Source organism: Gymnoscopelus braueri, assembly GCF_963280865.1.
Source record: "Gymnoscopelus braueri genome assembly, chromosome: 18".
NCBI lineage: Eukaryota > Metazoa > Chordata > Actinopteri > Myctophiformes > Myctophidae > Gymnoscopelus > Gymnoscopelus braueri.
Window position 1 is genome coordinate 39,069,824 of NC_137618.1, and position 16,259 is coordinate 39,086,082.

Below are 16,259 nucleotides of genomic sequence, written 5' to 3' on the forward strand. Positions count from 1 at the left end.
GGAATTCAATTCTGGAAAACAATTCTCAAACTCCATTTAAATTCCTGCCCTACACCCATCCCACTAATCACCCCAGTGCCTCATTAAGGAGTTGTGGAGGAAAGTAAGGGGCTGCTACAGATGTTTAGTGAAAACCCCTGAAGATCAGCATCTGTATCAATGTCTATGTGTTTGTGTACGGTGCATCTGTCTATTAGAGAACTTGTGTACTGTTTGTTTGCAGGCATGTGACGCTGCCATACAGTAATTACCTCGACCAAGGAGGTAAAAATGTTTTCACCCATCTGTGTGTGGACAAAATATCAAGACATAGTGAGTGGATTCTCACCAACTACCACTAGACAAGAGCTATATCGTAAGGAAGAAATTAGATTTTGATTGCATCACAAAAAATGCACATAACATATGAAGAGATTAACAAAAAAAAGGGGTTTGTCATGGACCCAGGAAGAACTGACCAGCTGGTCACACCGTTCTTTGCTAACCTCCAGAGGGCACTGAGTGTTGGGTCATGCGTCATGATGTTCTATTGGCCAAAAGGGGACGGGTACCAGAAACAGCACAACACCTTACACCTTATAGACAAACCAACATACCTTGATGAGCACAATTTCACGATTTATTTATTATTTTTCATTACTTACATATACTTAAGTCACATAATTAAAGGCAAGAAAACTTATGCATTTGCCATACTTAAGATTTGCCATCATCTTAAAAATATATCAAGGATTAAAGGATGTGTGTCTCAGCAGGATCTGGAAAAAGTTGTATGCATTCATCATCATCAGATGCAACTACTGAGTCTTTACAGGTCTCCCTAAAAATCAATGAGATGACTGTTAGTTGATTCAGAACACTGCTGCTCCAGTCCTTACTGATACCAAGAAAGTGGAGCACACGGTTTGTTTGTCAAATAATGTATTTCTTCTGTTGGTTTATAAAGCTTTCGGTGGTTTACGGCCTGTAAACAGTATATTTCTGTTGTTATGTATCATCCAGACCTCTCAGGTCGTCTGGGACAGGTCGCTTTCCTTGAACCAGGGTCAAAACGAAATGTGAAGAAGTAACAATGTTGTGTTGTTCTGTTCTTTTACATCAAATTGAAAACCTTTCTGTTGGCCACTGCCTTTTACTGCAGTTTTGGTAATCATTTCTTCTGCACACATAAATGTCTTTTTATAATGTGTTTACACCATCTTAATGCTCTGTGTCTTAACGTCTTAATGCTTAATGTTGTGTGAAGCACTTTGAATTGCCTTGAAATGTGCTATACACATAAACTTGCCTTGCTTCTGCGAATAATTTATCTCACCTATCTAACTGTTTGGTTTGTCTTTACAATTATATCAAAATTAATGACATGTGTGGCTTGTACGTTTTAAACGTCCTGCATTGCCTAAAGGTATATCACACCTCATTCCAGCCTATAACCCAAGATTGCAGATTAAGATTTCTGACTGTGGGGATGTAAGCCTACTAGTAACCTAAACAAGGTTGGTCCGCACAACAGTGTAATAAAGTATTTTAGTCAATTAGTAGTTTTTGATTGATTGATTGATGTAGTTTATTTAGTAAGACATGAGAATAGTACATGACAGTACTTAACAGTACATGGAAGTACAAATTCACAATACAAGGTCATGTCATGCATATTCATGAGTCAGGCATCCAAGCAAAACATGTTAACTATTTTAAATGATCAGATATATGTTTGCACTGCCATACTAAATTGTGCCATTCAAAACTACAAATCTTTCAGAGGCTTAAATGTAGCTTCTGACACCATCAATAATGAGAAAAGAGACCAAAAGCTCTGCCCCACTTCTGTGGCAGCTGCCTGATCCTGTCATTGTTGCGGGAGTGAATAATTGAAACTCTCTCAGTGGTGTGCAGCGTCATCAAAGGGAATGAAACATGGATGCAGCAATGAGCCCATTTCCTGCTTGGCCTACACCCTGAAGGTCTTATAATACTGCAACCTGAATATCATATCTGGCAGCAACAAAGAGCAAGAGCCTCCATGGAAATTAATAAAACAAACCACCCACTGTTGTCACTAAACACTCACCTGTCACACTGGATCACAACGTGAATATGTAAATGAATGAATAAATAAACATTGTTGAAAGAAAGTAAGAAGGAAAGCTACTGTGGAGAGATCAAGACAACAAAAGTTTGACTACTACTTAAATCGTTTAGAAAATTTCATTTCAAGTCATTCTAATATATAAAGTATCAGTTGTTTTCCTTTCAAATTGTACAGACTTTACCAACACAAAGAATCCTTTTACATTCTCAGCAGTAATGCATGGCTTGGCCAGCCCTCCAATCTTGCTCCAATCCCAATGGAGGTCTGGAGAAACTCTTATTGGAAACACTGGATAGAATGAGTGAGCAGCTCACTTGCTGGGGCGAGTCCGTCTGTGCTTAAGTTTTCCGAATGAGTGTGAACGAAAATGACGTCACGATCAGGCATGTCCACATTTGGGCATAATCCAGGTAAACAGACACCACCCGCACGCCCCACCACTAGGCAACTTGAACTTTATATAGAAGTTCAACTTCTATCAACATAAATTTTCCACCTTGCCTGAAGTACCTTTTTATGTGGTCAACGTCAGGCATTACATACCTGGGCATCAAAGTATCAGCAAACATAGCAGAGCTGCATAATTCAATTTCTCTTCCATTTTGATAATAACAGTTGGTTTGTTCTCCCTCTGTATAGAATTAGCTTAGCCTAGCAAGTTGAATGTAGTCTCTAAGATTTTATATACCCAATACAAATGCTTCCACTTAAGTTTGATACAGTAGATCAGCTCAAAATGTACAGTATATGGTATGGAAAGAAACCAAGATTGAAGTTAAAGACCTTACATTTGCCAATTGCCCTTCCCAACTGTCTTTATTTCAACTGAGCTAATATCAGGCAGGCTCAAATATTCCTTACATCAAGACAAATCGGTACACATTATCTCCGGGGTCATGTGATCAAAATGTATACATCTTTTTTAGATTTCATTCCAAATGGCTATGACTGCCTTCTAATTTCCCTGGGTAGGCAACCCGGCCTGGCAGAGACCTGCGCTCTGAGGAGCACACTTTGCTAGTTGTCTCCGCCAGGCCGAAAGGCATGGCGAGAGAGTATGTTTTACCCCCTGTCCGTCCGTCCGTGTGTGTGTGTGTGTGTGTGTGTGTCCGTCCGTGTGTCATTCTGTCATTTTGTGGACAGCTAATCTCTGGCACCATTGGCTTGATCGCAGCCAAACTGTGCACACACACTCCCTGGATGCCAGAGCAGAACCTCTGCTCCAAATTTTTCACATGGGCCTTTTATAGCGCCACCAGGAGGCCAATTTGTGCAAAACACATTTTTGGACAGTACTCCTACAGATTTTGGCCAAAAATCCCCCAAATCGGTACACAGTATCTCTATAGTCATTAAAAGAAACGGCTCATATCAGATTTTTCATATTCCATCCTGATTGGCAAAAATGGGCTTTCAAGGTTTGCAAGAGTACTCCGTTTCGAACAAAACGCCTCAAATCATGAACACAGCATGCAATTTCCGTGAAATTTTGCTCACACATTCCCATTAGGCCGAGGAAGAAATGCCATTTAAAAATGTTCAAATCAGCCTCATGGTGGCGCTGTAACAGGCCGATTCGTGTTTTTACCTATAACTGCACCGATCAGTGTAAAACTTTGTATGCACACTCTCTAGAGGCCAAGGAAAAACCTTTGCCCTGCATTTTTCATATTTGCCTTTTATAGCGTCACCAGGAGGCAGACTTATGTAAAACACATTTTTTGATATTAAGCCTTCACATGATCTCTATAGTCATGTGATCAAGACGGATCTGTTTGATTTTTCATATTCCATCCTGATTGGCTAACATTGACATACGTTTGCAGGAGTGGCCCGTTTTGAACAAAATGCCGCTTTTGAACGAACGCAGCGTCCGATTGTGGTGAAACTTTGAATGCACATTTGCACTACGTTGAGGAACAAATGCCACCCTTTTAACATTGGCCTGTTATAGCGCCACCAGCAGGTCAAATTTAGCAAAACACATTTTTAGAACACAATGCCTCAAATCATGCATGCAGTGTCCGATTGCCGTACACGGCCTAGGAATAAATGGCACCCTTTTCACATTGGCCTATTATAGCGCCACCAGGAGGCCATAATAACCTACCTGACCTGGCGGAGACTTGTGCTCCGAGGAGCACTTTTTCTAGTTTCAACTGATTTGGGTGCACTTTCTGTAGAGGTCAAAAACAATCCTATCATAATTAGCACACTTAAGATGTGCCGAGATATTAATAAACAAGTCGGCAACCCCCTACCCCCCTGGTGTTGGAAAAAGCATTTTTGAAGACTGATATCCTAAAGAACTAGGCTTATCGCCGACTTGTTTGAAAGTGATACATTCTTGTGATTCACACAAACTAAATATAATTCATCATGCAGCCACTTTTTTGGTTTTCTTCAAGTGAGGCTGTTTGTATAATCCGATCGTACATTCCCAACAGACCAACCAATCAAAAGTTCAATTGAAAGCTTTATTCTCCATTGTTATTTAACTCCCTTCAATAACAAATCATTCCTACACTCTGTCAACTGTTTCAAGGACAACAGATCTAAGGAATTGTGGGAAAAGGACTTCACTTGATGGAGAGATATGGTCGAATGCCTTTGAATCCGCTGGGGAAATATTTACATGCAATAGACTCAGAGAGAGCCAGTGCAGAATATTACATAGACTACAGCGTAGTACTCCGTTCTTTCTAAACAAAATGAACCCACAGTTCTCTCCCCTATGTGTGAAGAGTAAAAAACAAGAAAGAACTTATTATCGCTGTGTTTGGAAACATCCTTTGATATCCAACTACTGGATTTCTCGGATTGACATATGGGACGGTTCGCTTTATCTGCTGGACAATTGACTGTATTGAGTAAACTGTTGTTAGTGAGGCGATGCATCCTATTCCAGTGGATCAGGGAGAAACCTCCTTCGATCACACAGTGGTACAGAGAAACAGTCATGATTTTTGCTGTGTGGGGGTGGGGTTGTCTTTGCTGCTAGTCGAAGGCCGGGGACGGAAATTATGTTTTCGCCCCTGTGCAGGGGCGTTACACGTGGCGGTCGATGCAGGGGATGCGACACCTGCACTTTCACAGAATCATTATTCCAGCCCCCCAACACACACACACACACATACAAATGTTTTCCCGAGGATAAAATAGCTTTAATTGATTCTGCGGTAGCGTCGACACGAGCTGTAAGCAAAGCTGTGTAGCTAACCGCAACGCTCCCGTATGGCACCACGCATCATGCACAAATCCTTGGGCTGACACCTGCTATTTGTCTGCTGCAGGGGCACATGCACGCGACACTTTTGAACTCTTTAGTGTAGGAAAATACCACTTCTGACTAAAGACAAACTATCTTTCCGATTACATTTTTTAAAAGCTTCTCTTGTGTCACATCAACAAACACCTCTTGTGAGAAAGGTCAGGGTTCAGCCTGGCCACCTCATCCACTAGTGAGGAGGAGGAGACTTTGATACAGCTAACATTCATTGAACATAAAATGGAATAGGCTATCCTAGTCTCAACTAGAAAAATACACTCCTTGGAGTGCAGATCTCCACCAGGCTCGTTTGCTTGCCCAGGTCTGTGTCAGTCGTGGGGGGCAGCTGTCAGGACAGGGCGAAGCCATGGGAGAAATGGAATTTGTATGACAGACGGTGAAACATTTGTGGCGCCCCTATGGGCAGAAGTGAAAGCGATTTTGGTGGTGCGCTGTATAGAGGCCCCTAACGTGCTTTTCCAATTTGGAAATGATTGGATGTTGCGTTAATGATATTACATGATATTGTTTTTCTAATGCATGAGGAGAACGACATTATTCAATTGGTTATTTCATGCATGAATTTCATGGATTTCATGCATAGACTTGATGCAGACTTGATACATTATAAAAAATATGAACACAATTAAATAACCAATTGAAGGACAATATCGGTCACCAGAAGTAGGGACAAACATGTTTTAAATGAGTCTAATAATATGGTTAACATGGAAGAAAAGGAGTACCACCGCGTCTCAGCCAGATCAAGGCAGGTTCGGTGCATCACAATCAACGAGATACAACAGCGGAACATAATCAGCGGAGAGCAACATCAGAGTCATGACTCTGAGGAAGCTGTAGTTTACATCAAAACGTCAGTCACTCCTGTCCTAACACCTTCATTAATAAAAGAGGCTTGAATGTCCGAGTTACTTCAGTGTCTTCTTCTCCCAAGGTGGAGTTTGAAGATGAATTGGCTTATATAGGAGAGGGGCGTGTCTGAACAAATGAGAAAATGAAATATCTAAATATTGAATCAGGCAACTTAAAAACCGTGGGTTCACACAAAAGGCTGGGTAGACATGAAAATTAACCCTGAAGTGTATTAAAGTGAAATACTCCTTTAAGCACTATACATTTAATGAAACAACAAATAGTGAAGACCATGTAGGCCTACAAGCTCACAACTTGTTGCAAGTCACAATGCAACACATTGTGAGCTTGTAGATCTGCAATGTTTGCATATTTTGAAAATGTTGCCAATTCACCTATAGGGACGCCAGGTTGAAAGTTACTTGAAAATGATGGGAGGATTACCCATAAGGATGATTAACCCATTGTTGGATACCTTCACTTTGAAGTACTCTCCAATTTGTCTTTCACTTTCCCTGACAGGAGTGAAAATTCTGTGGAGAAACAGAGGCTGTTGACAGCCACTGTTAAAAGCCTGGAGATCGAGGCTACTGTTGCCTTGACCTGTGTGACCCAGTGTTTCTCATGGGATGGTCCTTCTACAGCGAAGTTACCCAGAGTGTTTTAATTCAACTGACACTGAATGACTGTTGAACTGACAAAGGTTTTCAGTCATTCAGTGATGGGTATTCAATAATAATATGTTGTGATTTGGTACAGTAGTTGTGTCACTGGCTCCTGGTAAAGCTCCATGTCAACTCAAGACGCAGGGTAACAATGGTCAGATGGATGTCCTCCTGGCCATGCAATATTTTGTTCCCTAACTATCTGTAGGCAGAGAACATAACGTTTGCATGTCTTTGGCAGGATAAATCCTACAGTAGACTACCAATATGCCACTGTTGAAATCACTAAACACAATATGGAGTAAACTAGGCCATATGTTTGTGGATGATGAAACTTGACTTGATAAATCAGTGGATTTTATATTGTGTATTTGATCGAGTAGCCTACACAAAACTACAGTCCTACATATCAGTCAAGAAATCCTCATTCACATTTCAAGTCATTGGCCAACAGGTGGCAGCAAATCACTCGAATCAAATCGCAAATCACTCCCTGGTTTTCGCATCTATCAGGCCAGGGACTACAGTATTATGATCAGGGAGCATCACCAACGGACGAACGAATTGACATGGCAGTAAATAAGCAAATAGATAATTCAACTTATCTTAAGCAGGCAATAACATTTTCAACAGCGGAGCTGCTAGGCAGCTTGCACTAGACTCGAGTTCTGAACTTTACACAGAGAAATGTATTGCAGACCAATTCACAAAACTGCAAGTTAATGAAAGCAGCAATTTATCACATGAAGTGTATAGTTTTGAGCACTGGGGTGGGGGGGGGAGTCCCCATAATTTTCAGTAAATATGTCATAGTTGATAGGCTGGAGCACTGGTTCCCAAACGTTTTAGCTCGAGAGATGAGAAAAATGTGATGTCTCCCCAGGACCCAAACTAGTGAAAATAGCAGATCTACAAGCTCCTAGGTCTCAATGCAACTCGTTAGAAGCTTGTAGATTGGCTAGTTTCACTACTTCTTTAAACATTTTGTTTATTTTCATGTCTTTTATTTTAAAAACATTGAATTTATTTCTAAATCATGAAAAAAAAAATGCTTTTTTTTGGTTTCTTTTTATTTTCTTGATATTTATCTACTCGTGACCCATAAAAATGTTCTGCGACCCACAAATGGGTCCAGACTATTATTATTATTATTATTATTATTATTATTATTATTATTATTATTATTATGGTTTTTAGACTCATCTCGGCGAATCAAAAGAGAGGGCTGTCAGGAGGTTAAAAGACCTTTCCAAGTGGGCGTGCGCCGTGCGCGTAAAGCAGCTCCATCCCTCCCCATGCACGGCCCACAGTGGGCCTGCCCTGCAACGTCCCCAAAAAAAACAACTTTCACCCAATCAGCGGCGGTTCTGAAAAAAAACTTCTCAAAAGCAGCTAAGAGTTTGTCGGGCAGCGTATGTTTGTTTTTTACCAGCTCCACTTGGATTCGGGGGCCGCAGGTGGTCCGTGGAACTCACAGCAGGGCTGCATTGTCTCTATGCAAACCGCTTGCTTTATTCACTGGGATGGGATGATGGCTATTGTGTGTGTGGAGGCATATATATGGAGGCACCGATCATCATCCCACAGAGGACTGTGATTGTGACCGTCTGAGGAGACTTGCTTGTTGCCTTTCGGCTGTTTATTCCTCCTCTCTCTCTCTCTCCCTCTCTCTCTCTCGCTCTCGAACCCGTGTCCGTCGCTATGAGCTGCTTGGATGTGATGTACCACCAGAGTTATGGAGCGCACTATCTGCCTGCCTCCTACAAGGCGGCGTACTATCATCATCATCATCAACAGCAGCAGGTGAGTTCTGTTTTCACACTGACTGCACTTCTGGGACCTCAGCAGTGGTGCAAAGTAACTAAGTATATCTACTTAAGTACTGTACTTAAGTAAAATGTTCTGGTATTCTTTACTTTACTGGAGTATTTCCGATTTTCTGGGCAGTGGTGGAAAATAACTAAGTATGTACTCAAGAACAATTTTGAGGTATTCTTGGTTTACTGGAGTATTTCCAATTTTCTGGGCAGTGGTGGAAAGTAACTATGTACATTTATTCAAGTACTGTACTTAAGAGTACAATTTTGAGGTATTCGTACTTTACTTTTACTTCTACTCCACTACATCTCAGAGGCAAATATTGCACTTTTTTACTACACTACAATTATTTGAAAACTTTAGTTACTAGTTACTTTGTATTATTATTACTTTGATGTGATGTAGGCCTACCACTAGAGTTATGGAGCACGCTATCTCCCTGCCTCCTACTACAAGGCGGCCTACTATCATCATCAACAGATGAGTTCTGTTCTCACACTGACTTCTGCTGGGCAGTGGTGGAAAGTAACTATCAACATGTGTCATGCCTGGGATTTGAACCCTGATCTCCCCGCGTGGAAAGTCATTCAACATCTTAACCACTAGACTAAAGGGTATTTTATATAGACTGGGAGAGATATTTTACTTTTTAGGTCATCGGACTGAGGCTATGAGCCACTCTGCTGTACACATGTACTCAAGTACTGTACTTAAGTAAAATGTTCTGGTAGCCTACTTTTACTTAACTGGAGTACTTCCGATTTTCAATTACTATTACTTCTACTCCACTACATCTCAGAGGCAAATATTGTACTTTTACTCCCCACTACAATTATTTGAAAACTTTAGTTACTAGTTACTTTGTAGATTTTGATTATTATTACAAAACATACTTTAACCACTTCAGCTCTATTTGAACTTTGGCTATTTGAAAATAGCCGGTCTACAAGCGAGCTTGTAGATCTGCTATTTTCAAAATATTTTCATACATTTTAGACATATGATAACTTGTGAAACAGAACATTCTGCAAAATGAGTGCTTATATTTTTGGTACATTAAGTATATTTTTCAATTTCCGATGCCTATACTTTTGTAAATTTTGAAAAGATTCCGGACTTTTGCTTTTAACAGAGTATTTCTACATTGCAGTATTGATACTTTTACTCAAGTAAGAAATGTGAGTGCTTTTTCCACCACTGGGCCTCAGAAGAGTTAGGCAAATCATGGTCAAAGAGCGTTTATTTCATTTGACATGATCGTTTCTGTTCAGGGAAGATCTCCAAGCAATACTTTGTGCCAAACACTAACTCCCCACCCCCTTAATTTATAATTTCGTCAAGATGAAATTCCTGTCTGACGCTTCTTATTGACTTCAGGTCAGGCGTAATGACACGGAGCTATTAATCCTCTGTCAAATAGTGATGTAATGACAGCCAGCCAGTCACCCCGGAATGTAGACGAGGCCTTTCTGTATACGGACCATTGAGCACTGGAATGTAATTTCTATTTTCTGTGGTTTGCCAAGACATATTCTCAGATAGCAAGCCTATATGACATGAGGGACACAAATATAATAAATTAAATATTGTTTGGATGATTTACATTATGTAGGTGGGGTTTAGTAGAGTAGTTTTGCACTGAAGTATCATACTATTTATTGTATTCTAGGCTTAGCAAATGCACTTGTTCTATCAGTTAATCAACTTTTCTCTCTCTCTCTCTCTCTCTCTCTCTCTCTCTCTCTCAGAGGAAGCTGAGTGTGTACAGTAAGATGCAGGAGTGTGCAGAGCAGCAGCAGCAGCATTGTTCAGGGGGCAGGCAGCACCAGCGAGGAGGGGTGCTGCTGGCTGGGGAGCAGGGCCTCAGGCGTGCTCCAGAATCACTGGGGTCTCAGTCTGGAGGTAGAGCCGCCTCCGGTTCCTCCGCCAAGGACAGCAACCAGCCCGCCGAGGCCGAGTACCTGAGCTCCAGGTGTGTCCTGTTCACCTACTTTCAAGGCGACATCGGCGACGTGGTGGACGAGCATTTTTCCCGGGCTCTCAGCCAATCCAGCACCTTCGGCGGCGAGAGCAAGCCATTCCGAGCCAACCAACCACACGCCTCAACCGCCACTGGCTTATGGAAAGGTGAGAGGGATAAACAACCTGATAATAATCTCCAGCCCAAAAATGCACATATTTTGATAATGTAACCACTGCAGATAGGGGAAAATGGGATATTTATGTTTATGCTTATGATTTGAAAGACATATGATTGATCTGAAAACAATCTTTCTTTGTGTTTTAGATGGCGTGTCTCTCTCGGAGAACCAGAGTGGATCCCTCTCCTCATCCGTTTGGAACAGTGCCTATCAGTCCCAGACCAGCCCCTGCCTCCCCTCCGTCTCCCTCTCTGTTCATCCAGACTTCTCCCCCAGCCCCGTGCCCTTCCACACCCCCGACGGAGCGCTGTGGGCGGGCCACACTCTCTCTCAGGCCGGCCTACCGCCTCCGGCGTCCCTCCCTGACACCTGGACGTACAGCCTCAACCCCCAGGGCACGGGAGGTTACCCCCATGTCCACGACGTGTACCCTCACTCGCGCACGCACGTGCACGCCCGGCACGCCCACCCCATGTTGCATTCCTACCCGGCCCGCGGCCATGCCCTGGATCCCAGGTTCAGTCCTCTGCTGTTGCCCGGAGTGAGGAGCCAGAGCCAGCCGGCCCCCAGCCCGGGAAGCCACGGCTCCCCCCACAGCGAGGGCATCAAGACAGAGATGGACCCCAGCAGCAGCCCCATCGGGGGTTCCTCCACTGCCTGGCCCCCTGTGCCCCACCATGGACCCCTGGAGGTCTATGATTCGGGTAAGTCTTAAGATACACTGGCGTGTACAATATATGTACTACAGTATGTACACACATACCCTCACATGTTCTCTATTGCTCTCTCTCTCTCTCTCTCTCTCTCTCTCTCTCTCTCTCTCTCTCACACACACACACACACGCTAATACACACACAGACACACACACACACACACACACACACACACACACACACACTAATACACATCAAGACAAGATATTAAAGGGAACCAAAACAAGCATACAATTGTATAAATCACTCTTGACTTACTTGAATTACTCTGATGACAATAACATCAAATAACATGTTTTTCCTTCTTTGCAGCTGTGGATCAGGATAAAACAAAAGCCACAGCTTGGTTCTAACAAACAGACTGGGCCAGAGATTGGAGATTGACTGCTCCTTCCCGAAGAAAATTCCTCCTGGACTATTTGACACGTTTCCTGGGACCTCGTTTGTGTAAAAGCTCATGGCTACAACACCAGCACTGTCAAAAAATAAATTAAAATGGAGATGCATTCCGATTGTAGCTGATGGGACTATGACCACAGCACTGACCACGATCTGGATAAGAATCCAGGCATGGATTTGAAGAGAATGGTTTAACGCTTTGGCCTCAAATGTGGGTCCTTTAAGACATGTAAGAAGAGACTAAATAAGCCTGGAATGTCTGTTACACTCTGATAGTACAAAATGCTTTTACTTCTTCAACTAATATGGGACCCCTAAGGTTCTGTTTCAAGAACCTAATTTTGAGGATCCACACGCTTTGTTTTGTACAGTGAATGTTTGTCATTGACTGTTAATTATGTTTTGTACAATTTTGTTGTGCCAAGCTGTTGTTTGCTAGCTGTGATCGCTAATTGCCACTCAAATGCCACCTTTGCTATTTTGCCTTTTTGGGGAGAGACTGTGTAGTGTAAATATGGGTACCTGTAAATAATACATTGCTAAGTTCTATTGGCAAACACTGGTCCTCATTAAAAACAAAACGTGCTAAAAAGAAATCCACATTCTATTCCATTATTCTCTATTCTAGTCTAGTCACACATTGTTCTCAACCAGTGGGCCAGACAGGATGGTCAGACAACATTATATCACACATTTTATTGCAGATATACTATATACAGTACTTTCTTGAGTTTGTTTGTTTGTTTCTTAATATTAGCCCCTGGTTTTCCTGATGTCCTTATTTAGAGCATGTCATTATAGGCGAATATGTCCCAACATGTAAAAAAAAATGCAGATTTATCAAGCTCAGAATGCATCATGAGTCAACACATTGTGACCTTGTAGATCAGCTACTTTCACGACCTGATGATGAAGCATGAAATATGACTTGGTTGGGCCCATATATGGGAATGTCCATATATGGTCATATAGGACAGATCGGCGGTTCTGGACAACCGGATCTCCATAAATGCCTATCCTATATTAAAATTGGCTACTGGGAGGACCGGCCGGCCAGCCGGATATAACCACAAACAAACCACAATACTCCCATATAGGCAGGACCACGGCCACGTCACTCTGACTCAGATATAACCATAAACAACCCCAATATGCCCATATAGGCATGTCACTATGACTCAGACATAACCATAAACAAACCCAATATGCCCATAGGCCTATATAGAGATCTGGTTGTCCAGAGCCACAGATCCGACCGCTATGCCCATATATGGTCATGTGCATATATGGGGCTGACCGACTTCAAACTCGGCGTGCATTGGCAAGGATCCGAGTCATTCGACCAATATATGTCCATATATAGGCAATTAGGCATATATGGATATCCAGTTGTCCAGAATTGCGATTTGCGCACCTTTCCACGTTCAGAGTCTGATTCATCAATCTCTTTTTGTGAGTGGGTTTTGGCAGATGTACACTGAAACTCACGTCTACTCGGGAGCAAACTTATCAACATCAGAATGCCTTAATTATTCTTCAAGTACAGTAGGGCCAAATAAAATATTTATGTGCCCAACATTTGTCATATAAAACAAAAGAAAAAAATGTCAAACAATCTATTACTTGGATGCATAATTATATTATGGACGTGATTCAAATTCAAACCGATTTTTATTTATATTCAGTTGATGCATTTAGAGTTAAATTATTAGGTCCCTCAGCGTGTTTGCCGTTTCTGTAAGTGTGGCCTCATGCATTATAATATGATCACATGAACACCACACAATAGCCTAGTCTTACCATCTGATCTGATGAGGATAGACTACAGTAGGCTATGGATGAAATCCAGCCATCTGTCCATATCCATTCCCCATTCCGAAATAGGACAGGATATGTTGTTAATCCAAAGGATAGATTTCTCCTCAGCAATCAAAGCTGTGAGCTTTCTTTAATAGAAAAGGCTTCTATAATATCCTTTCCACGTTTTATTAGTCTATTATTTGGTGGTGGAGTTAAACTTTGTAAACTTCTTATTCTCATTACACATGAGAGCATTACTTTAACGTTCAGTTGATCCATCACGCGTTGTAAGCTTGCAGATATTTTATGTTTTTCCACGTTGGTTATTTCTGGTTGCCTTTTACGGTGTTAAATGGGGCATGGAACAATGCAAATGATCTACATAGGAGCGCGTTTGTGACTTTCAAACAAAAAATAGACACCTGTGACCGAATTGTTACGACCACCTTATACACAAAATGTACGACCAGGTTAGTGAATGAGGCCCATTGGTTGGATCGGCGGTTTAAGGCGTAGGTGTGAGGGCCGCGTGGCGGCCTGAACTCTAGATGTGAGGGCAGCGTAGCGGCCCCTCTAGTACAGCATATGGGGAGATCGATCATATCGGCGGTGCTGGACAACCGCCTATCCCAGTGGTTCTCAAACCCTTTAATTTCAAGGACCCCCAATTTGTTACGCATGAGGCCAAGGACCCCCATTTCATACAATACAATACAATCTCTGGGACCCCAATAGAATCCTAACTCTGAGTGTACTAATGGAACCAAATGGACCTGAAACTTCTCAAGGACCCCTGGGTGTCCCGGACCCCAGTTTGAGAACCACTGGCCTATCCGACTGACTCAAAGCAGAGTGCTGCACTCCCTCGGGTCCTCTGCGATGTGTGCGCCGAATTTGAAGCCAATCGGTTGGACAGTTCTAGAGTTGTGTAGCTATACAGCTGCAAGCATACACAGAGATTTCATACTTTTATGGTAGGACAAAGAACAACAGGAATCGTCTTTCTTGATTGGTCAAACCAAACCATCGGCCTTGCGGATTGGCCAAGCTTTGCGTGATGTTTGTGCTGCTGTGTAAATTAAGTTTTTCTTTTCCTGCTGTCCGAAATGTTTCACTACACAGTGCATCTTAAAGGAGCACCGACAGAAGAATGTGATGCTGTAGCAGTGAGGCACTATGTGTACTCCTTTGGAGGGTACAGTTACACATACAACAAGGATCAGATTGGTGTGCACATCTTCAACACTGTGTCTTTATGCTGGAGGAAGCTGCCACCAGTGTTACGTCCCCTTGGAAAACGTCCCCTTGAGGTTCCCTCCAGTCGCAATGGCCACACAGCTGTGCTCATAGAAGATGTTGTCTACATCTGGGGTGGGTCCGATCTTTCCTGCAACTTTCTTTATGGATTTTATGTCGACACCCACAGTTGGTTCTGACCTAAGATGAATGGGACTGTTCCAGAGGCGAGGTATAGCCACTCAGCGTGTGTCTTGGAGAAGGGCATGTATATCTACGGAGGACGTAGTATGGGGCTGAAATACAATAATGACATCTACAAGTTGGACACCACCACAATTGTCTGGTCTTTAATTAAAACCAGATACTCTTTGAGACGTGCTGGGCACTCTGCCACCTCAATCAAGACAAAGATGTTTGTATTTGGGGGCTGTGAGGAAGATAGAAGCTACAACAACATTAGAGTGTTTGACACAGAGACCAACTGCTGGCATAGAACGTTTCCTTCTGCACCGCTTCGTCCAGAACGACGCTGGGGTCATTCAGCCTTTACCTACAATGGAGAGCTGTTCATATTTGGCAGCAACTCGACCTGGGACTTCAATGATCTGTGGAAATTCAATCCAGAGACCTTCTCCTGGAAGAAGGTTAAGCCCAAGGGGAAAAGCCCATCTCAAATGAATAATATGTGCTGTTGCATGGTGGGAGATCGCATTATTATCTTTGGAGGATATCATGTGTTCACACACCCCCTTCCAGTCACTGGGACCTTCATCTTGGATACAAGTCCTAGTCTAAAGTCGTTATGCAAACTAGCAGTTAGCGGTCTGGAGCAGTCAGGACTCCCTCACAACATCGGGTGGGAGCTGGCGAGAGAGAAGGGACTTAAAGAAAATCTTGTACAATTATTACGAGAGCGCTAAGAAAAACAAAACAGGCAAGGGTGGTGGTAACTGGCAGTAATGGTTACAATCAGCAACAGAAGAAAAAGAGAAAGATTTGCTCCTCGGAGAACAACAGCCAACCAAACACAATAAAAAACAGAACCCTAAAAACTCTCCATCAGGAATGATTGCAGAAACACAAAGACAATTTGGACAAATTAACAGAAACAGAATCATCTTTGTCACGTCACAGATTTATAGGTGTAAAACAGTGGGTGAAATGTGTTTTTGTTTAAGCTCCATCACTTTGATTGTTTCCTGAAAGAGAAAAAATAAAGGGGGGGGGCAAAATAAGGTGAAATAAGGTGC

At 42.4% G+C, this 16,259-nt stretch overlaps 1 protein-coding gene across 1 annotated transcript; it reads left to right on the forward strand.

Moving 5' to 3' along the window:
* The first annotated feature begins 8,355 nt into the window (after positions 1–8,355).
* Positions 8,356–12,483, forward strand: vgll3 (vestigial-like family member 3). Its single transcript, XM_080412463.1, has 4 exons — positions 8,356–8,701; positions 10,465–10,843; positions 11,004–11,561; positions 11,884–12,483. The coding sequence occupies exons 1-4, from the start codon at positions 8,600–8,602 to the stop codon at positions 11,922–11,924; spliced, it is 1,080 nt and encodes a 359-aa protein (XP_080268589.1). The 5' UTR covers positions 8,356–8,599; the 3' UTR covers positions 11,925–12,483.
* Positions 12,484–16,259: the final 3,776 nt, after the last annotated feature.